This window comes from Vanessa cardui, chromosome 8 (genome assembly GCF_905220365.1).
Source record: "Vanessa cardui chromosome 8, ilVanCard2.1, whole genome shotgun sequence".
Taxonomy (NCBI): Eukaryota; Metazoa; Arthropoda; class Insecta; order Lepidoptera; family Nymphalidae; genus Vanessa; species Vanessa cardui.
The window spans coordinates 8506998-8531115 of NC_061130.1; the positions used below are offsets into that span (position 1 = coordinate 8506998).

Genomic DNA, 24118 nt, shown 5'->3' on the forward strand with positions numbered 1-24118 from the left:
ATTTTTATCTATTCTTCTAAAGTCATAACATGATTACTTTGACAAATGATAATACACCAACTCATATTTCTATGAGCGCCTACCAATAATACGAATTTCAACCTAATTACAGTGTGATCAAATATTACTGATTACGTGCTAATAATTATAATATTCCTTTATTGTTAATAACATTCGATTTGAATTATCATCGACGTTGATACTGTATACAATTGATATAGATTGGGATTTTAGTATGTTGTGCAAAAAATAATCTACTTGAAATGATTTAAGCGCTAACAGAACTATTAAAATTATTTATTACAACTAGTATATAAAAATGAAAAGTGTTTGCTTACTTGTTATAAGTGCAGTAGGAGTCTTGAGCATAGAACATGATTTCAAAGGTTTTGACGATAGTATATTATTTGGAATTAACTGGCCAGGAGTTCAAGAAAGTCTTCCGAAGTTAGAGGATGGATCTGCGGTATTTATTACACAAACAGTACACTAGTAATCAAACACACTTCATTAATCTCTCTGTATTTTCTTTCCTGATATCTTTAATATTGATAAAAACAGTAGGTTTACATTTAACTAATTACAACTGCTTTAATTATTTTATGTACATTTCATTATGCAGCACAGTATTCTTCCAAATACAATCAAATATCAATGTCAATGGTATTGATTTGTTTATAATATATTTTAGAATAGGGAAGTAGTAAAAGTAACAACATCACATCATGAAAAATATGAATGCCGCTTGCCTGAACTGCATGAAAAGGAAACAACCAACATTGAAGAATATGATGGTCCATCCCCTATTAATCTTTTGAAGCCACTGTTCACTCAAAAGATATGCTCATACAGGCTTGAAAGCTACTGGAGCTATGAAGTGTGCCATGGACGTTATATACGACAGTATCATGAAGAGAGGGAAGGTATAATATGCTTTTTTTTATATATTTTGTTTCCATAGACTAAGCACCCCTATCTTGTTTAACTTATTAATACACTTACTGTACTGCTTAAGGATTTTTCAGATAGAATAGTCATTAAAATGAATATGAATAAGTACCAGTATTTGGATCTACGTTAAAAATACATTAGCGTTCTGAATAGAATATTTAATTCGTTTCTAGGTAAAAATGTTAAGACTCAAGAATATTCCTTGGGTCATTGGAGTGCAGATAGACAAGCAAAACTTGAGGCTGATTTAAAAGCAGCTCAAGATAACAAGGTGAAACTTAAAACAACTAAAGTAGAAGGAATGAGTTTGCCTTACATTGAAATGACTATGGATGAAGGTAAGGATTTAAAGTATTATATTTTTATTGACTAGTTTATAGTTTTATTATAAACTTCAACCAATAATTTAATTAAATTCTAGGATTAAGTTTTTAATACTTACTTTTCCTGTCATTTTTTTAAATTATCTCACACTACATTTTCACTTTTCAGGCACTGTATGTGATTTGAGTGGTAAACCACGACTGACTCGGGTTTTGTATGTTTGCTATACACACAGCAAGCATGAGATTTACTCATTTAAAGAGACAGCCACATGTGAATATGAAATTATCATTCTATCACCATTATTGTGTGAACACCCACTATACAAGCAGAAGGATGTCAGTGAAAATATTATTGACTGCATACCCACTGATGGTGCACCAAAGAAACCTAGGAATTTACTGAAGAGTGAAGTAGAAAGCTTAAGGTTCAATCATCAGACGATAAAACTAATGAATAATGTAAGTTTTTGCTTATTACTTAATTTAACTTTTTACTTTGTTCAGTTTGGTAAACTGTAAACAAAAAATGCTCATAGGAGATGAGCATTTTTTGTTTACAGTTTACGTTTGATTTTTTAAATATATTTATTTTATAGTTTTGATTGAATTTTATATTAAGTACTAAAAAGTTAGTTTACTCATTGCATAAAAGTTTGGTATATAATTGGTTTATTTTATCCTATTTATTGATATAAACTTATAAGCAAAGTAATTTTAAGATGTACTTAAGAATGATCTAATATATGATAAAATAACAATATTATTTTTGTTGACTGTATATTGTATTTTTAAGATTAGTAGATATTAGAATTAAGTTGTTTGGTTTTTGTGTTGATTACTTTGCTGTCTAGTGTTATTGTTTTTTTTATTCAATTTAAATTAGGTTATTGGAAAGTATTTTTAACTTTTCTCATAGTATAACTTGTGGTTTAATGAATATTTGATAATATTTTTTAATAACTAAACACTCAGTTTATTTAAATGGGTACTTGTACTTACTATTTACGAAAGACAAAATTTATCATAACAATTCAACTATGTAAGTGGTACCAAAAAGATGGCTGTACTGTCCAGTTGCACCACAAAGTCAAATCTATGCAAACCACACATTCAGTCCTAGTAAGTAATCAGTGTAAATATGACTAATTATATGTGAATGAGAAGGGCCGCAGATCGGGCTCAATGGCGCACCTTGGTGGAAGCCTATGGCCACCAATGGACTAATACAAGCTGAATATAATGATGATCATGTAAATGTTCTAAATGTGTGCTTGGTACCAACCATATAACTACACCAGCTCGGTATCCTATTAATATAATTATTAAAATTTGTATCATTAAACCACAAGCAGTTTTAGTTTAGATATTAGTTGCTTTATTAACATTTGTGTTGGCATGTTCAGGATAAGGAAGCTAGGGATGTACTTGCTGTTTTGAAAGTTGAAAAAATTGATAAGGTAATTATATTTTTGTTGCTTTTTTCTGTTATTTTTTTATATCTTGTGTATGTGTGCGTGTCACAGGCTTCTTAGTTCTAGTCTATTTTTTTTTCATTTATTGTATTTGAAATTATAGATTACTCATGAGGTACAAATATGTCTGTTCGGTACAAATATAGCCGATATAAATAGCAATATTAAGTCGAAGCAAATTTTTAAGTGCAGACCAATCACACACCTTAACTTCTTAACCATTCTTATATTGAGAAATAAAGCCAAAAACAAAAGTATACCCTAAAAGTGATAAATGCCGTCCTTTAGGCACATAGCCATTTAAGAAACATACCTAATCTTTTTTTATCTGGACTTAAATTATAAACCCTTAAATTTTTTTTCGTAGTCTGAGTATGATATACCTAAAACGAAATTTTGCTTTTGTCAAAAAAAAAAGAACTTTTCAGAGGTATGATTAAAAAATGATGTATATATTTTATGTTACAGACTGAAAATATAGATATAATATACACACGTTATTATAATTCAATATTAAAAATACACATACTTTTTTTATAATTGCTACTATAATTCATGATAATTTCATGAATCAATTTTGTGCTGGAGGGTCGAGTACAATTATATTTTGATTGTAAAAAATGTGTGATTGTACCATAAATATATATATTCGAATCCATTCCCTTAAAAATAATTTTGCTCATTACTGAACTATTACTGGTATAATACACTACATGAGATAATAACTAGTATGTATTAAAACTATGGTATAATTTTAGGATGGCGAAACTCATTTGAAATTGGAATTGCACCCATTAAGCGAGGAAGAAGATTTGACAGGTGACAGTAAAGCTACACCATTACTTGAGAAAGCACAGCCAGTGACAGACGACTCGCCGGTTCGTGCGTTTTTAAATGGGGAAAATTGTTTGAATGGAGTAGGTTTTTTACATTATTATATTTTATGTTATGTTTTTGAAATTAGTCCAAATGAACGGGTGGGTAGTATTTACATATACTACCTCGCTCGTGTCGCTCTCATTTTATGACTTGCTCATCAGGCAAAAACTTACTTCATAATAAAATTTCATCAAATTCCATTCAGTAGTTCGGCCCTTAAAGAGGAACAGACATACATACGGACAAAGTTACTTCCACTTTTATTATATTAACATATAATAATTACTGAAATTATATTTAGTTGTATTAGGTTGCTTTATAGACGTTTGTATTTATTTGTATGGTACACAACTGAACAAACTGATTATTCTACTAAGGAAATCTTGTTCTGCTGAGTTAAATAATTTCGCCTACTTATTTGTGCTCGGTGCAGTGTTTTTCAACTGTCCGGTACAGATTTTTCAATCGGCAAATGGCCTGACCATCTCATTCCTTGTATTAATTCATCGATGATACAAGTCACTGGTGTTTACTGTAGGGCACTGGTTGGTGGAAATATGAGTTCTGCTATGGCAAACATGTGGTTCAGTACCACGTGGATCGTGCAGGTGAGAAGACAACTCTGCTCTTGGGAAAATATGACGAGCAGGCGCATCTGGATTGGATAAAGGAGAACAGAGGGAAAGCTCCTAAACCTATTGGTATGTTGACCTCAATTTGTATGATGTCCCATTTAAGAAGATGTTGTCCATGATCGTATAGTATACATAAATGTTACAAACATTATTTCGTGATATTATAGTAATTCGGTAATGGTTCAAAAATTTTAATATACCATGTAATGCAAATACTGCTTTCAAGGCATACCTATATATGAAGCTAGCTAAATCGCAAGTAATACCCAATTCAGCATATTCTCGACCTGAAATTATCATTATCAGAAAGTTACATGTCGAATCAGATCAGTAGTTTTACTTGATTCCAGAAAGCCATAAAACAAACATAAATTGCCTCTTTATATATGGATTTTTTTTTATTTTGAGTTAGATTTTTGTGCATAAAAATTCAATTTAAATCTATTTCTGGTAAATCCCTGAGTACAAATATGGTAATTATTTCTGTTTCACGGAATAAACTGAACGAATTTATAATTAAAGGAAAAATACTGAAAATTGTTAACAGTATTCGGAATTAAGTAATATGCGTTTCTCAAAAATAGTTTATTGAATACAATTTTTTTATCCTTTGAATTACGTTCGTTTTTATACATGGCTTCTCAAAAAGTTATATTTGAATTATAGTATTTTTTTTATTAACATTAATTTTAGTTAGATTTTTTTTTGGTTACTAGAATATTTGTATCATATATATTTACTAGCGATCCGCCCCGGTTTTTGCACTCGTGTAATGCTGATACTAAATGTACTACAGATTTGTCCTTGTTTCTTTACTATATTGGCCATGTATTTTATACAAAAACCTTCCTCGAATTGTATGATTCGAATCAGTCTATCTAAAAAAAATCGCATCAAAATCAGTTACGTAATTTTAAAGATATAAGTACACATAGAGACAGACAGCGGTAAGCGACTTTGTTTTATACTCTGTATGATTACAGATCAAAGAACATCAGTGTCTCACTTCTATTCTGGGGGAGATGTTTGCGACAAAACGAGCAAACCAAGGCAGACTGAGGTCAAACTAAAATGCCTAGAAAATTCGTCAAGTCCAGCACAAGTGTCCCTGTACCTTTTGGAACCTAGGACGTGTCACTATATACTAGGTGTGGAGTCGCCACTAATTTGTGATATATTACCACTAGCTGATGAAAACGGACTCATAAAGTCGACGAAACTTCTCCCCGAAGCAAAAGATAAATCAGTGGAAAAGAAACTTGAAAACGAAGACGATATAAAAGAAAAAGACGTAAACAAATTTGGTTTTGATTAGATCAATAAATGTTTTAAAAAGTTTTTGTTTTTTATTAATCAATTCCCAAACTATATTTAAGTAATTAAAACTATTTTCAAAAATATTTTTTCATCCAGTAAATATAACTATATTTATAATTATATTTGTATAGTATTACATTTGGCGTTCTTTAGTTTGGTAGATATCAGTAACGGCCCTTTCAAAATAATTTAATGATTAATTAGTGTCTATCAAGGACATTTAAAAGTAAATTTAACTGGATTTACAGTATGAGATGAGTGACTTGCACGCAGTCCTACGACCAAGTAATAATTATATATTTTGTTTAATGATAAATTTTTTGATGATCATGACATAACAAAATAAGTTTTGTTTTTTTTTCTTTACGTAGAAATGATTATTGACTAAGTCGTAATTAAGCTAAGGGGATGTCGTAACGAGATCTTTTTCACTTCCCCTTTCGATTTTTCTCCATAAATAAAATTTTAACAAAAAGAAAAACCGACTTCAATCAAAACACTATTTTAAATGAATATGCACGAAAAAGTAATAAAAATAATTGCGTATTCAACATATTTTTTAGAGTCTTCCTAAGTTAAATGAAATGAAAAATATTAGACTACTTAAAAGTCGATTAACGATTATATCATGTAGTTATAATTATTGTTATATTTGGAGCCGGTGATTAACGTGGTTAACGTGATTTTCAGTTATTCACCTATTTGTCGCGCATATACATAATGCATATTTAAGACTTATGTCGTTTTCACATGGATAGCATCATCGGAAAAAAAAAAATGGGACCCCACGGGAAGCACTACCTTTCAAACAAAAAATTGATAACCTCCTCCTTTTGGAAGTCGGTTGAAAAGGAACCAGAAAAACCAGCGCTGTCGTCGGCTTGTGATAAAACTAGGGGACAGACAATTATCTTATACTAACAACGGTAAAGATATGTTCCCGATTCTATTCCGATCCAAAGTGATGCGAAATTTTACTTATACACTTATCGGATACGATACGATCCTATCCTATATTATTTTGATATATAGTAAATTACGAAAACAGATGAACGTGAAATAATTATAGTTCAACTGAGATAAGTGGGAATTTGTTGGTAGATATTTCAAGTAATGGCTTGCGTTAACCATGTAAACCGTTTTACACAGTTGCTGTTAAATAGAAATAATGTGTGCCCCAAGTCACAGTTTCTATAAGATAATTGTCTCTTTACTGACGTTTTATTCTATTTTTACTTTTTCAAAGTAAATTGTTTGGAAATATAGAACATGCCTATTTATTCGTTAGTACCTAACCTATAATATAATGAATATAGCATGAAGTTGTTTCTAACATACAATTTATCACACTTTTTAAGAATCAAACATTCTGTAATTCTTCTTCTCCAGCATGGCTATATATATCTACTGTTCATTTTCTTTATGTATTTCTAATAAATACCTTTTATTTTAAGCTAATCAAAACTACTGAATTTTAGAAAGCTGAATGATTAATAACTAGTTAGTTAAATATTCATTACGAGTAATTTTATATCCTTTCGGAATGTGGAGTGACAACAACGTTATTTAGTAGTAATTGAGTTGTGTATAAGTAAATTAAGGGTTGAAAATAAGAAAAGACATTTTTTAACTTGACATTTATTTACATTTATATCAACAAAACGGGTGTTGTATAAAACAGTTCTTTTTATTAAATTACCAATTGTTTACCTACTAAATACGGTGCCTCTAAACAGTGTAAAAATAAATTTTTCGTCTGAATCAATATAGGTACCGTGACTTTTCTTTTATTAAAATAAGGAATTGTAAGACAATTTTTTAAGAGTTAGTTTCGACAGACCGATGTTGCATAAACATAAGTCTTAAAACAATGTAATCAGTGTTTGTACTGACCAATGAATGTTGTTAGCAATTTCCAAAACTATAAGATTTATAAGAAATAGTAAGAAGTTGTTTCAGCTTATTTTATTGTCATCGGTCTGAAGAAATCACAATGCATTTAAAGATGAACTCGAAAATCTTTCAATAAAACCAATTTCGTAATAAAGATAATCAAATATCAATTGAGGTAACAAAAAAAAATCATCACAATAATTTGAAGTTATTAATTGATTTTGAATACACGCCTGCACTTTTTTCGCTTAACACTGATTTATTATCTATTTGAATTTTATTATCGATAAAATTTTTGTAACCAAAAATTTTAAATATTTTTTGATGTTTTAATAAAGTGTTAAATAGATTTAAAGTTTAGGCAGGCGTATATACAAAATACTTTAAAAACATTTGGATTTTAGGCATTAAAGTCGACAGCAAAAACACACTTATGATCAGTAATAGTTTATTTTTATGGTCTCAACACCATGACTGTCTTATCAAGCCAATGTGTATCAGATATTTTTTATTATCTGGAAATAATTTTCAAAAAGCTTTTTTCTATGTCACATATTTTACAACAATGAGGTCTTACAACTTAGAAATCCTAAGTAGGTAAAAAATCTTCTCATTAAATATTTCTTTTTTTTCGATCACACCTACGAACAGACTATTCGGAGTGGTCGTGTCTAGGATTGTATTAGTAGGCAATTCTCAAATAGAACAACCACATTAAAAATATGATATAATTACAACACTATTTCCGCAATACAATTTTTATCAAGGTCACAATTTCCAATTTTTACATCATTATAAATCGATAAAAAAGAACCGAATCGTTTCATTACTCAGTGATTGTTCCATTTAGATTCTCGTTTGAAATTTCAACAATACATCCCCATTTCTAATAATTTATTTACTTACAATAAAAATAAGGAAAAATTCCTTTAAGACTTTCTTTACACAGAACTCACAATAAGACAATAATCATACTGAATGATGACACAGTCGTTCTATATCTAGAGAAGGGAACTTATTCAGTCTAAATATTGTCTTTCATCAGACATCAAAAACTTTTCCTAAATTTAAATTATAAGGTATTTGTTAAGCCAAACGTCGTAATATATTTTTTAATAAATCACAATTAAATTCAATTCGTACGATATATGCGTATCGTATCGCAACTGTATCAGTTATTCAGATAAACAAACATCGTAAATTATTTAGTCATTCTTTTTAATGCATTGGCACAATAACAAAATACTTGGGTAACCTTATTTTTTAAAGAAACATTTAAATTAAGTAAATTACTTAAATATATCCCCATTGAGCGATTTGATAATCACATTACAATATTTATAGTGTATGTGAAAATGAATAAAATATATTAAGTAATACTTAATTTATAAAATTAGAATATTAACGTTAATAGTGACAGCTTATCAGCATCAAAATCTAGAAGGTGATTGAAAAATAAATTTAATTAGCAAGGCATAACTTTAACAATATTTAACTTGAAAAGTGATGAACTGTAAGCCAAGAATAATAAGAAATATTTTAAGAGCTAATCATACTTAAATAGTAAGAAAAAGAAACAATAAATAAGTATAGTCCACATCAATAGTATTTATAAAAAAAAAATGTTCTTTATAATTTTATTTACGAACATGACTTTGTTTCGATCAAAATAAAATTTGACTTATTTAGGTATGGTACAAGTATTATCTATATATATATTTGAAATATCTTTGTTAATATTATATACAAATACTATTCAAATGAACTATAAATAATTAATGTCGAACTTACACAAAAACTTAGTCTATGTTTAAATACTTAATTCTAACAAAAAATTTCTGACTAAACGGTCAAAGTTCGATGTTAGTTTATATACGTAAGTAGGATAATGTTATTATTAAAATTTGTGTTTCTCTCTTGTAAAACGTATATGACACATCCTTTGGAGTAAAGATTTTAAGAGTTGTAGCCATTAATCATGAAATAAAACATAACAAATTCGCGTGAGCTCATAAGATGCAATTGCCGAATCAGACAACGCATATTGAAGAAATCCCTGATCTTTCAACAATCAATGATTATGTATTATATAATAGTTATTTTAAAATACATATAGAAATAAATAGTTGAACGTTAAATAAAACGTGCCATTCACGCACCGCTAATCCATGGGGCGGTTCTATTTTCAAAATTGTCAACTAAAATTTTGAAAATAGTTTCATACTTTGTTCTTTAAACCAGACATCGGGAAATGGTCTATTTGAAAATAAATTATTATTTCAGAGATACACAGATATATTTTATTTAAACGGTATTAAATAACATTTTCAATTATACATCTTAACAATCTTGGTTTTAGCTTAAACTTCGATACGTTGGTTTCAGAAATCTAATAGTAAATAAAGATGTATTTGTTCTTCTCAATTTAACATCATTTGAAGTAAAGTAAGTATAATGATTATTGATAAGGGTCGATGGATTATTTTTCAAGATGATGTATGCATAATAAAATAATAATAATAGTAAGTTTACATTGATTTGATCGATTTGTTAATTTGGATTTGTTCTTTCCTTCAAAGACCCAGGTATTTTAAGTAAGTATTCTATTGAAAATATGTAGTTAATAAATACACTGATCGTTTTGAGATCATTATATTAATCTAACACCTTATAATTTTAAATAAGAAGAAATGTAAACTGTAAATGAACATGGTCACTTTTTTAATAGTGGTAACACAAACAGAAAAGTTCACATAGAACATATCAGTAAATAAATATCATCAATACACACATAGTATTGTGTAAACATTGGATGACAAAATATATATTTTTTAAATAACAATATGACACTGACGTTAGTAAAAAGCGTACAACTATTGACAGCTCTTTGGCGCGTAAAAATCGCAACGGTTCATGAACGCATTCAACTTATGCTTAAAGTGACTAAAACTTATCATTTAAAAAATAATAATTATATTAATAAACAAATTTGGGGAATACTTTGGAAACGATAAATCCTTTGACACAAACCTTAACCTTATACTTATTAGTTAACAACTGTGCACGTGGACTCGCGATTCCGAACGAACCTTACGACTATCATCAGTTCAAGTGCACCGGATACATCACAACAAACGTTCAAAAACTTACAACCTCTCCATATTTTTTTCTTTATTTTCTTTGTAAATTCACTAGGAACGAGTTCTGGAATATTCTAGTACGGTCTCGATAGTTCTTTCGAACGTTTCAGTTGAACTTTAAGTCTCTTTGTACCTATTTGAAAGCCGTTCATCGCTTGTATGGCAGCCTGTGCGGAGGCTGCATTGTCGTAGGAGACGAAACCGAAGCACTTTGACAGATTCGTCTGTTTGTCTATGAACACTTTGGCCGATATCACGTGACCGAACGGTAGGAAGGTAGACGCGAGGTCCGTGTCGGTGAACTCCTGCGGCAAGTGGTATATAAATAGGTTACCACCTTCCGGTCCTGAAATAATAAATGTAAAACATATATTATTTCAAAAAAATAGGAAATATAAAATTACATTTTAATAACGTGACGTTAACTATGAACTTCGATGTCGTTAATTGCCGAAATAATATTAATGTTTATTTGTCATTTGTTCATGTCACAATGGATTTGGTAAATGTAAATTATTCAATTAATGTGTATAATAACAGCACTGATGTAATATTTATAACTCACCCTCGACTTGTTTGCCTGCGGCAGCTGCAGCCGCGGAGCCCAGCACGGAGCCGAGCGGTGCCGCGGCGTACGCTGTGCCGAACTGTGCCGCGTACGCTGATCCTAGTGGCTCCGCTGTCGACCCTGTATCAAAATTTAATACTTAATAATTTCAGACGCAATAAAGATTTCACTTAATACATTATTATTAATAAATCATGCAGTTTTATTAGAAAAAAAAATAGCTTATTTGTACTTCAGGAGACAAGCTGTCGGTGTTTTGTAAATCTGTTGCTCTTAGTATTAGTCGGAGTATCTTTGATGATGATTATTCATGTAGTGTTAAAGAACTACGAGTAAGGACATGCTGTTATGAGACAAGTTTTCTTTGGCTTGCTAAGATATATTGTATATTTAAGTTAATTGTTATTTAACTTGATAATGTAAACTATAATTACTGGGAAAAAAATTAAATAATTAAAATGAAGCATAGAATCAAGTCCCGTTAAAAGCTTTCGAGATAAGAAATTTACATTATATGAAACATGATTTAGGGTTTGTGCAAAATTACAAGAAATTTATTAATAAGAAGCTTTTAGTGAGTTTTGTGATGTACTTTGTTTGAGTCTTTCCAAAAATTATATTATATTCAACTTCATAGCTTCCAAGGTAATAGCAGTTTAAACATAGGATTAATAAATAAAAATCTTCTCTATTTAGTACAATAAATAATATTTAAGACCTATTAAGAAGATGATGTTGGTAATGTTTCTCAAAGACGTTTTATTTATAATTTGGGATGTAAATAAAACCAGACCAAGTTTAAATTACAAACATTAGTCATTATTTTGTTTGACTATTAATATTTAACTGTATTTTATTGTGTTATATTTATTTATGATACTTGTTACACTGGTGTAAACAAAATGCCTAATTAAGTAAAAAACAAAACAATAAGCACCATAACAAAAAAACACTATTTACATATTATGCTTCTGATAAGCGTCGAAGACGTCTGAGAAGCATCGAATTATCCACTCATGCAAATCGATAATTATGTATGTTAATGGACAAACTTTGTCTCGTCATAATTATTTAGTAAAGTACAATCGACAAACATTAGATTATTAAACAAGAAATTAGCTTTAGTATCAACAAACTGTTAATTAATCAAAAATAAAATAAAAGAGTTATAAGAATTTAATTCTATTAAATGCAACGTAACACACTTATTTTACAATTAATGGTAAGTATAATACAAACGAAAAGGTCAATACAGAATCTATAGAAGAGTTAAACATAACGACATTCATAACTTAGCACTAAAAACTATTTATGATTGCATATCAGTGTTTTGATTCATTAAAAATATTTAGGTATATATTTAGATATATGAAGTATAATTATTTTATTAATTGCGAACGTTCAATATGGTAATAGCAAAACTGTTAGCGAAATACGTTAAAATATAAATAAACCCTTTTCCACACGTGCGACCATTTAATTTGGAATAAAAATGGCGATCGTTTCAACAAAACTGATACGTAACCATAGTTGAATACACAAATAAAAATGCGAAAACAAGCGAAACCTGTGTTGAAAAAATATTGGATTTAAATTCTGCTATCAGTACGTATATCCAATTTTGAAAAATAAAAATGTTTTTGGTTTCATATAATATTGCAGTTAAATAAAAATCAATAATTGTCTATTGTCAGTATAGAACTGAAAAGCCTAATGTCACGCAAAGCAATTTTAGATCGATTTACGATGCAGATTAAAATGCACAGAAATCAAACCAAGCTAGTCCTAGATTCGTGCAATAAATAATGTAGACTTGCGTTTGAAGTACATTTGAAAAAAAAAGCAATATTTAAAGTCTACGTATTCAGAACTTTTAAAATACATGTTCCAAATAAAAATATTAGGTCTATGGTTATTCGTTGCACTAATCTCAGATACCAACATATATGTCATTCCATAACATACACTTCGACCTCATAGTGGTTTGTTTACCTGTGATGTTAGTCTTCCCGAGAAGACCTGAAGGGTGAAAAAGTTTCATCGTTAATAAACGTTTTTTTTTTAACTCTCAACGTATTAAAGCCCAATCTGAAAGAGGAAAGTTTGCGGACAAAAAAGATCATTACGGTTTTTTCATGGCCATCTTATGTGGCAACATTCCAATTAAGATTTGGACAGGTAAGGCAATTAGGCCGGAATTTATAGAACCTTAACTGTCTTTCGGAGGATGAATTTGCGAAAGGGACAAAGGGGACAAAGCAAAAACGTCAATTAGGAATTGCCGTTTAGAAATTTATATTAGTCGAAATTAGAATAATTTTCTGGGGTATTGTATTCTCATTTTTTTCTCATATTTAAAATTGTGTTAACATATATTTTGAAAACGTTGCTCAAATCATCACACACATATGATTTTCTATATAAGTCGTAATTCTATACTTCAAAATTAGCATAATCGATGTCCGAAAAAACTCTCCTGACAGAATTTTAAACAATTAAATACTATAACAAATATTTCAGTACACTTACACAACTGTGGTGCAGTTGGTTGTGGTGCAGCAGCGGGCGCCATTGGTGTGGCCTGCGTCACTACAGGCTGTGTCATGGCCGCCAGTGCAGCTAAGTTCTGCACGCTAACAGGAGCCAGTAAACCCCCCAGTTGTTCCGCAGCACCCCCTCCTATACTTCCAACCCCGCCTACTCCAGCTACACCGCTCACGGCGTTCCCGCTCAGCCCTGCGCCATTGAAACCGATATCCTGATAGTTAACACCTAGACCAAATAACGAAATTGTAAAAAAAAGTGGTTTGGGGTAAACTGAAAATGGAAAGGGTTAAGGTTTGGAGACATAACTAAGTAACTAAGTAAAGAAAATGAAAAAAAAATCAACGAATAAAAATAATGTAAAAGAAACATTTCAGTAAGAATTACCTAACTAAAAACTATTTATGACTATTGTTATAAAACATGTCAGTTTGTTCAAATACGACGGATAAAAAATAAGTTTTTACTAAATTAGGAAAAATAAGGTAGTAAGTAACCATTTAAATACAATTAAACGACTCGGCTCTAAATGAATACGTAATTAGTCTTAATCGTAACTGTTTCCAATTACACTGTGTGCGTAAATTACCTCAATTGTTTTTCACTTGTTGAAATTGGGTCTATTTTCTGAGAAAGATAATTGAAAAAATACTTCGTCCTGTAGCTTTTTAATTTTTTTCACAACCTATTTTACAAGTGCTAGTATTCATTTATATTTGTGACACTATTAAAATTCAAATGAGACTGAATCTGATTATCTTCTTAGTAGTAAAATAAAAAATGAGACACATTTCAAGACTGGGCAAGTTACTACCAAGTTCAGGAATATTTATAGCCCAGGCTACCATAGTTAACGAAAGAAATCTAACAAACCTTGTAACAACGTCGATCCTTGACCTTGTAAAAGTTGTTGTTGGAGACCAACTGCTTGAAGTTGTTGCAACAACTGCAGCTGTGTTGCAGGCGATAAGGCGGCCTCGGACGCCAAGTACGCAGTAGATGCTACCGGTGTCGTCAAGCCCCATAAACTCGCTTGCATCGCTTGTAGCTTCTTTTGTTCCTTCTCTTTCTGTGTATCCGCGAATTTTACCACTAATGGTGCCGAACATCCCTCCATTGTTTGACTGTGATGTAGTGACTGAAAATAGGATTATTTAAATTTTTAATATGTGCTATTTCTTTAATATAAAAGTAAACTGACTTATACTTTATATTAACTATACAGAATTTGTTGCTCAATTGATATTTTAATTAGTGTGAATGTTATATAATATAATAATTTATATAAGTTCATAAGTTTTTCAAATACTACAACTTTTGGCAGTTGTGTGAAATCACGGTTTAGTATACGTATCTTGGATAATTAATATAAGTGACTCATTACAAACCTTGATAGCAGCAATAGCCGCCTGTTTCGATACGAAGGTAACGAACGCGCAACCTTTACTTTGGCCCTGCGCGTCCCTAAGCACCGTACATTCTTCTATAGCTCCGTGACTCGAGAACAAGGCGCGAACATCGTTTTCAGACAGCTTCTTATTCAGCATACCAACAAACAGCTTGCGTTCTGTTAACAAAATATATATCGAATTTCAGTATATTAAAAATTAATAGATAGATTTTCGACTGGAGTAAATCAATTCCAAACGGTTATACCATTTCATAGAGACTACCCATGGGTATTTTATAATAGAAAATAAAATATTTTACTCGAATTATTTTAGTTTAAAAGTATAGTATTTTTAAATTCTTCACGCAAATAACACTTATATTGCCCGGAAAATCTCGTAAAATTACACGCGTCGCTATCAAAAGTCACGGTCGCTGAACGGGGCTCGCTGCAGGCAATGTACACTTCAATTCCCTTTTCTTATATTAAATAATAAATCCTAGACGACACATGTCCCGTGTGTAAAACACGTCGTTCCTCATGTCCGTGGTTATTTACAGCCGGTTGCGATATTACAAGTTAAATGGAGAGGTTTCCAACATACACAAACCATAAAATTATTTCCTGTTTTACAACATGATTAAATATTTACATTTTTTTTACATTGTACAATAATCACTTGACCCTTAACTTACTACCTTATTCAAAAATATAAAATAAAATAGATATACGAAATAGATTATTCGGTACATAAACCAGTAATGAATTTTTATATGTAATGTTTGTTCAGTATTCCGTTACTGTAGAATATCTACCATTCGCCGCTATAGCGCACATACACCCTCGAGAAATATATTGTAAAGTAAAACGATCAAACACTTCCCAACTGCAATCCGTCAAAGATTCATATCAAACGATCTCACGTACTTCAATACCATCTCGTATTACATTTGCATTATATTTGCAAGAGCAGTATTGTGCGATATGTTTGCTTTAGTGTTTGGAATATTTTGTGATACAGTAGTATTCACTTGGAGCGATGTTGTAGAAAAGCTACATGTTAAAAGGGTCAAAACGTGTTCATTTCTGTTGAGAGGTTCGTAGGATATTATGAAAAAAACGACGGGGCGTCGGTATATTTTTTTTTCAAGGAAATTCTTTATTCGGTTTAGAATCCCCAAGAGCCGAGGAGTGCTTAAATTGAAAGGGTTTGTCGGAGAGTGTCTGTTACAAATATTTCATGCCCGCAAAATCAGTACTCCAAGGGATATTAGCATTAAAATAGCGAGAAAAAAGCGCCGAGATCCGTCGAAAAAATAGGTCAACCGTAACTTACAATCTCATAATAAGGAATCTAAACCTTGCCCAAAACGTGCCTTTTTTGGAAACAACAGAATAGAGACGATTGTGGTAAATGGGCACCGCTTCTAAATAATGAAATAGCTTAAATTCTATGATCCCAGCGTAATACTGAAACGGGTTTTCACGGGTTCTGTACGAACAACTGATTCTCAAATTTCTACATCACACAATGCTCTCCAAATGAATGTTTTAAATTCAGGGACAACAAAACGGGATGTGAAATAATTACATACGCGTTGTCGGACCTTGTGGTTTCAGTTAACTGCTTTTGATTTAAGGAAATACTACGAAATTATATGTAACTAGTAGCCACCCGCGGCGTCGTTCGCTTTTTAGGGTTTTTGTTGCCGTGTGAAATTCGGTTCAGCGTTTTGGTCGTGAAAGAGCGACGGACAGACAGACAGACTGACAGAGATACTTTCACATTTATACTATTAATGTAGATTATTCAGTCCCTTTATCCATATCCAACATCAGTATTAAAGGAATCTAAATGCAGTCCAACAACTATTGTCCCTGATTCATCCATTTTTAAATGATAACTATAGATTTTTGTAAAAAAAATACACTTTCTTGTATATATATGTACAATAGTTCAGGCACTAAATCTTTTTCGAAGTTAACCGATATGGGACAGTTCAGCTCTGTTTATATGGCAATGTGCCAGGATGACATTTGGCGTCGATAGATTTTTGATAGTCGTCGTGGAACAAAGGATTGGCAAAATCGAATACATGTTACCGAAACTTGTAAATAATAACAGAATTTACTAATAAGTAAAATAGGCAATGTTTTCTGCTAATTTAAATGTTTAATATTATTCTAAGTTTTCAATTTTTGAATTAACTTTACCTAATTTGTAGCTTTGTTATAATAAGAATTATTATTAGTCAACAGTATCTGTCGTAAGCGCATCATTGATGAGATTTAATATTGTCTTCTAGGCAGACATTCTGCCTAGAAGACAATATTATAATAAAAACTAATTGTTGTTTACTGACATACTCTATAATTTTATTAAAATGGTAGAAAAGAGTAACTTTTCAGTTTCCTGTCGGTTATTATCGGTAAAATCTATTTTCCGAACCTATGGTCGGTTTATATTTCATAAAAGTCTGGTGAGCTACTGGTAACTTTATTTTTGAAAACCCCATTAATAAAATATTAGGACGTCTAGACAAAAACCCATAGTATACCATATTTACAACATTAAATTAATTGGCATAGTTGACATTGACATACTAACAACTGTCAATGTTCATTGAATACTGAAAAGCAAACAAAATATTTTACACGACTGGAACTAAAACTGATGAGTAACCTTGAAACTTCACATAAACTAATCTAAATATTCAAAACGAATCCACTTAACTCGACGTGTAATCAGTTTAAACGGCGAACTAATTGTGTATTTAACAAGTAATCTTTTAAAATGTTAATGCCTTAAGTGCGCCATCGGGCTCGGTACGACAGCTTCGTTAAACAATTTACGTAACCTCTGACTGCGTCCGTGACGTGGAATGAGGGCATTTGGGTTATAGGTGATGTTCCTAGATGTCCCGTTTCCATTCAAGTATCCCGAGTATCTATTCATATTACGTACCAGAGATAGATATGGATCGAATGTCACGTGGATATGGAAACAACCTATAATTTTGAAAGTAATATTATAAATTTAAATAAATATGGTAACTAATAGTTTGAGAAAATCAGAAGAGACACACATTTTCAAATCGTTCAATAATATTGAAAAAACGGAAGGAAATTACGTTTACCATATAATCTATTATCAAATAACAGACAGAATGTGTGTATATATATCTTAGAAAGAGACAAAGAAAAATAGAAAGAGAGGGAATAATCGCTTGGAGAGGGCATAAAACGCTTTATCCTTAGGTTACGATTCTGACAATCTACTCTACTGAAAGCCATGTAAATGAACATCGTTGCCTATTTTCTAGTTTCGAAGCATCAAGTTGTAAAATTATTGCTTCTGTCCGTTATATTTAATATATGTCTGTTATAATCAAATACTGGATCAATTTTAGGAAATTACTTCAAAATGGATTGATATTTTTAGACTGGACACGATACTAAATTGAACTAAAAGAGACGTATCGCTTTATTTAATTATAAATGTCATTTTCGGCCAGACAGTAAAATATAAATAGACTATATTATAACTAGTACAGATTTATTCAACTAAAATAAAACCATTCCGTTGATATTGACAATTTGTGTGAGCACAGTTTGATCAAGTCAATATCGGTTATTCTATCAAATTGAAAAGATATATTATCTATAAAATAAACGTAAAATGCATTCGATATCCTAAAAGCAATAGGTTGGGAATAAATTTGTAAAATGAATCTACAAAAAATATTCGAACCACAATTTGTCTAATTTAATTATTCTTATATAGATAATAATGTACGTATTTTTTTATACTATGTGTAGTGCTGACTTGTATTGTGATATCTTTAGTTTAAATTTATTGATCTGAAACTCAAGTTATCAAATGTTCTAGTCACACTTCATTTCCTTTATTCATCAAAATTAAATAAAACTGAAACAAACAGGACAGCTTCCATTTCTTTTTTCTTACGTTTGGCAAAAATTAGGCGTCGAAGATTTCTGAGATTCTATTATAAAACATTACCGCTAACATGTTAGGTATTAACACAAATCTTGTACGATTATATGCTCTTTATATCTTTATGAGAATATTATATTAAAATGGTTGACACTAAGAAGCTCAACTATTTATTTAATAAAATTATACATTAAAACCTTCTCATAAACGCTTTACAGCTAATGTTACAGTTTTATTTGATATATATTTTTAGGAAGGCTCTACAAATAAAACGTCTTCGTCTTTTCATTTAAATATCGAAAACAGATAACCGTATAGGGTAGGGAACATACCATTTTCGCCCTTGGCTTAAGGCATGTCCTTCAAAGTCGAAGTGCATTTGCTTGTAGATATTATTGACAAGGTGTCGTTAAGCCTAGTTATGTGTGAGGATAATGGCTTAGTATTGTCAGTTATGTTTTGAAGTTACGATTATAGATGTACCGTTTTGGATGGTGTAATTTATAGAAAAAATATATGAGTTTAACTCATGTTAATAATAAGTTATACTGAGAGGTAGTTTCCATTTTAATTTATATGTGTACATTATAATTAAAAGTTTATTTGTATTTAAATTTTACATCGGGAAAAGACGGCTACCATCCTCTATCTCTGATGATGGTTTTATCTGCCCTTATACATTAGAACTGTGAAAGAAACCATTCGCTACACTGTCAGATCTAATAAATATTTGATCTAAGATCGGCTGAAATGTGCCTTGAGCCTGTTTTTGCACTGGCTTAATTAATAATATTTAAAAATATTGGTGTTTGACGTCAGAATAGCTGATGAATATGTAATACCTGACTAGACGTTCTTGCGTTGTATGCCTATCGAAATTATACTCTTTCATTTGTGAATAATAAAATACAATAATATTTTAATATAGTAGATACTAAATATTTTAATATTAATTGAACAAAATTTGTTTTTATTACATACATATATATAATAAAACAATACTTCCATCGAAGCTAGTTCAAATTAAGCCGATTTAATAATTTACTTTATAAACGCCTATTAACAATATTGGAAATGAGTTTGCAAGTTGAATAATAAAATCATTCGTAACCGCTATTATTAAATGCAATAAATAATAATAGCTATACGAAATGAGATATCAAATATAAAAGTAACATAGGCTATTTATTATTGAAATAGTCGAGTATTTTACTGTGTTACCCATTCAGTTACAATCGAGGCCGCGCAAAATGGAGCGCCATGGTTAAGCTGAAGTGTGAACATTACATACACACGACACACTTACATGTAATTAGCACTGCGCTCACGATATAAGTCATAAACGTCATAAGTCGTACGTTTCTATTTGGCTGATAAAATTATAGGCACTGCGTTTGTAGGTGAAACGGTGAAATCTCAAATAAGTATGTATTTGTTCATTTATTTACCTATACTTTTTTAGTCTTCTACATTGAGGACGGTAGACGTGATGTCCGTCAATGTGTAACAGGTTATATGTATGTTGACACATTGGTCGATTATCGTATATGTTTTGAACAAATGCGTAATCCTTGGTTCAAATAAGGATTATATTTATGTTAATACTAATGTAAGTAAAAATGCCGAAGATTCTTTAAAAATATAACAAAATATAAAATAAAAGATCCCGATGGCGAAAAAGTCTGTTTAAGTCTTTTTTTTTAGGCAAGAAATATCTTTAAATTATCAGAATAAAACCATAATGGGAAAGAGTTGATAAAATTAGGTTTGTACGCTTAGTAAAAGACAGCGCTATTATTGTTTGATGTTTTAATATAATTTAATGCAACCAAATCATCATCATTGGAAATTCGAAAACGAAAAATAGTACTTATGATATTTTCAGAACAAATGGAGATAAATTACTTTTATTATATCTGCTTACAATCATCATCACATACATCATCACATACATCTTCGATTACATTTGTACTATCTGGACTACACACGTATAATTGAAATTCTTACTAATACAGTAAACATGGAATAAACCGATACCACTCTGAACATATTCAAATAAATATTGATTCTCCATTTATTGTTTACATATCAAAAGGCGGTTTTAGAATAAATACGGAAGTCGCGTGGTGGATTTTGTGTTTGCATTATACGAAGCGTAAGATACCGAATACAGGTATGTGAAGAATCTATTCGCAACACGAACTGATATCGCAGGTTTGGAATACATGTAGTTGGCAAAACCAATACGATTAATATAAACCTTATTGTCATAATCTGTGTAATTTATAAAATAAATAAAAAATAAATAACATACATGATATAATTCGGAAAAATTTATAAAATATAAACAAATTAGTTATAGAAGCTTTTGCCTATTTCAATTTTGTATGTCGGTACAATAAGACCCAAACATTTTCCTATTTGGGTCTTAATTAAAAATATTCTTAAAAATTCCTTCTTCCTTTAACATTCGTATTTAAATGGTATGCACGGTACGGTAAGTTAAACGATTAAGAACTCGGATGTAAATAACCAATAGCACCAGTTTTCTAAACTCCTTAAAGATACGGCAACGAGTACCATTAAACTTCATAATCTTTAAGCCGGGAGCAAGTTGTGACGTTAAAACGCAAACTAATTATATACTTATTAAGTAGTTACAAAATTGTCAAAACTAGTTAAAACATCGAGCCGACACCATTACACAGTTTGTTTAATTTGTCGCCGACTGAGTTCAAATTTACCTACCTTATAAAGTCTAGATTATCTCCAACGCTCGTTTCCTCGTTCGGATGACTTTAATAATTGGAGTCGTTAAAGTAATTGCATCTATTATTACGAAACTAGTTATAGACACTTTATTAAAGTGCTTCAAATATTTGGTAATTATTTTGACAACCGCGCCATAGTTCAAATTTGGAAATATCTCTAAAATCGACTTTGACCTGGGTATTATATATAAAATTAAATAAAGTAATACTATGTAAGTGGAAATCCTACTGTTACTGTACGCGTTAACTTAACTGGTCCAAACCGGTATCTTCATTATTTTAATTAAATTTTTAATAAAATCAACGTAGTTCATCGACGACATTAATTAACTTAACAGTGTTGCCTCAAATTGAGCGTCGAAATAAAGACGTATGTGAATTCAACACAAGTCGTGAAAATATCAGCAGTGTCACCCATTAAAATATTCTACAGTTAGTGAAGTTATTTAGAGGCTACACTTACGTATTCCGCGCTTTAAAATTAGCACCTGCGTCCCGCCATAGCGGTAATACTTATAGTGTTACTTGCTTCTTACTAATTTTGTTTACTCTATTCATATATGTATGTACTTTAAATGGCGTTAAGCGACAAATGGAGAGACCATATGGGTTCTGGTGGTAATCGTTGCAATTTACATCGATCATTATGTTGATCGTTCTTTAAAAAATGTTATTAAGTTTCTAATTTTGAAAGTATTCGACATTATATAATTTATTTTAAGGTTATCTGTTTGATATCAAAAACTTATTGTTTCCTATAATACTCAAGTATTGTTTTCTTTCCTTATTTTTTCTCATATATAGCGATGATTTATAAAAGATGACAAAACTCTGATACATATTTTTCTCTTTAAAAATTTTAGAAATTAGTTCTAAACGGTTTTACTTTCAATTAGACCAAATATGAAAATCAACTAAATATAATAATATGTTAGCGGTTAAGGGCGCATACTCAACAATATTCGCAATATTCATGAAGGGTCTTCAGCTTATATTAGGCCACGCAAATTTATTAGACTCTGTATTATTTTTTGTATGCGAATCATTCTAAGCATCACACTATTATTTCATCGATTAGTACAGTAACAGCCTGTGAGTGCCACATTGCTGGGCTGTAATCCCTTTCCCTTTTTGGGAGTAGGTTGGGGGTCTATTCCAAGTCGCTGCTCACCACCTAATCAATCATAAACACAAATAAAGCATATCAAAATTCAGCAGTGCTTGCCTGGGTTTGAAACTGCATTCATCGATTAAGATGAACACGTTCAAACCATTGAGCCATCTCGGCTCTTAATAACAGATCTAGATCTAATTCAATTTCATAATACGAGACAAATATAATGCCATTCAAAGCTGGAAATAAATAATCACTTCGTGTTCTATGATAGATACTGTTGATGCAATTTGTATGAAGTTTCAGGTTTGTGTATTCTGCTTACAGAATCTATACGTGTGCTGTTTGTAAAGCTTGAGAGTTCAGAGTGCTTGAAAATGAACAGTTAGCATCGGCGATACGTGGAAATAGAATATAGGTTCATTCGTTCTCTAAATATAGAGCAAAATAGCGATATAAATCAGTATAATTTTATACATTACATTGACAGTTCATTGTGTATCTGTGATTAGTATTTATTCAAAATTGTAACAAGAATGGAAAAAACTGAAACTAAGATTTCGAAAAAAATATTTTAAATTATTTGATTTATATAATATGTATTTATAACATTGGTGTTATATTTATTTTGCTAGCCTTTCATAAAAATGACGGGGTTTTTTTCAAGTTTTGGCAAAAGTATTTATAAACAGCGTTGGTATAAAAACACAAAATTTAAAATATAATTAGATTTAGCCATTAACTTTTTAAAATGAAATGCAATAAGAGCTAATTTTGTGGTTTCGATGAATATCAAACCATGCTTTAAAATTCGCAATAATAATACCAGTTTTCAATGCTACTTTATTTCATAAAAAACCACAGTTAAAACTGAATATGTATTTCCATATTTAATCACGTAAAGAAAAGCAAAGATAAATATATATATTTCGAGCCTTCTCATTGCAACGTGACGATGATGAAACATTCTGTGCATCTGTAGCCTAATGGAGCAAATATGCGCGGCTTCGATGGCCTTTCAGGGTATTGGTTGTCATGTCTTAGGCAAAAAAAATACGCCTAAGTCCTTTCTTGGAGCTCAAGTTTGCTCCATACCAAATTTCATCCAATTCCATTTATTGGTTTGGTAGTGAAAGAGCGACAGAGGGACACAAAGAGTTATT

At 30.6% G+C, this 24118-nt stretch overlaps 2 protein-coding genes across 8 annotated transcripts in view; one reads left to right on the forward strand and one right to left on the reverse strand.

The window, feature by feature from the left end:
• Positions 1-28: 28 nt before the first annotated feature.
• Positions 29-5601, forward strand: LOC124531683 (endoplasmic reticulum lectin 1). Of its 2 annotated transcripts, XM_047106180.1 has the most exons (8): positions 30-466; positions 692-923; positions 1125-1289; positions 1444-1736; positions 2681-2734; positions 3508-3666; positions 4167-4329; positions 5247-5601. In XM_047106180.1, exons 1-8 carry the CDS (start codon positions 320-322, stop codon positions 5576-5578), a joined length of 1545 nt encoding a protein of 514 aa, XP_046962136.1. In that variant the 5' UTR covers positions 30-319; the 3' UTR covers positions 5579-5601. The 2 variants fall into 2 exon arrangements, with proteins under 2 accessions (XP_046962137.1, XP_046962136.1); XM_047106181.1 differs by lacking the exon at positions 2681-2734 and having other exon boundaries at positions 29-466.
• A 1939-nt stretch (positions 5602-7540) lies between these two features.
• Positions 7541-24118, reverse strand: part of LOC124531991 (CUGBP Elav-like family member 1) — a 366498-nt gene continuing 349920 nt past the window's right edge. For 3 of the 6 annotated variants that reach the window (XM_047106603.1, XM_047106598.1, XM_047106601.1), the window contains 6 exons: positions 15114-15292; positions 14599-14863; positions 13711-13953; positions 13174-13200; positions 11179-11301; positions 7541-10959 (listed from right to left, as the gene is read on the reverse strand). In XM_047106603.1, the coding sequence (XP_046962559.1) occupies positions 10688-10959; positions 11179-11301; positions 13174-13200; positions 13711-13953; positions 14599-14863; positions 15114-15292 (1109 nt within the window). In that variant the 3' untranslated portion in view covers positions 7541-10687. The remainder of the gene's footprint in view (positions 10960-11178; positions 11302-13173; positions 13201-13710; positions 13954-14598; positions 14864-15113; positions 15293-24118) is intronic. The other 3 variants (XM_047106599.1, XM_047106602.1, XM_047106600.1) reach the window with 2 other exon arrangements.

Bases quoted from the DNA above. Each gene is read 5' to 3' on its own strand.
- LOC124531683 (XM_047106180.1), top strand. From the start codon at position 320: ATGAAAAGTGTTTGCTTACTTGTTATAAGTGCAGTAGGAGTCTTGAGC. The intron at 1,737-2,680 runs GTAAGTTTTTGC...TGGCATGTTCAG, and splicing joins CGATAAAACTAATGAATAAT to GATAAGGAAGCTAGGGATGT. The intron at 3,667-4,166 runs GTAGGTTTTTTA...TGTTTACTGTAG, and splicing joins GGGAAAATTGTTTGAATGGA to GGCACTGGTTGGTGGAAATA.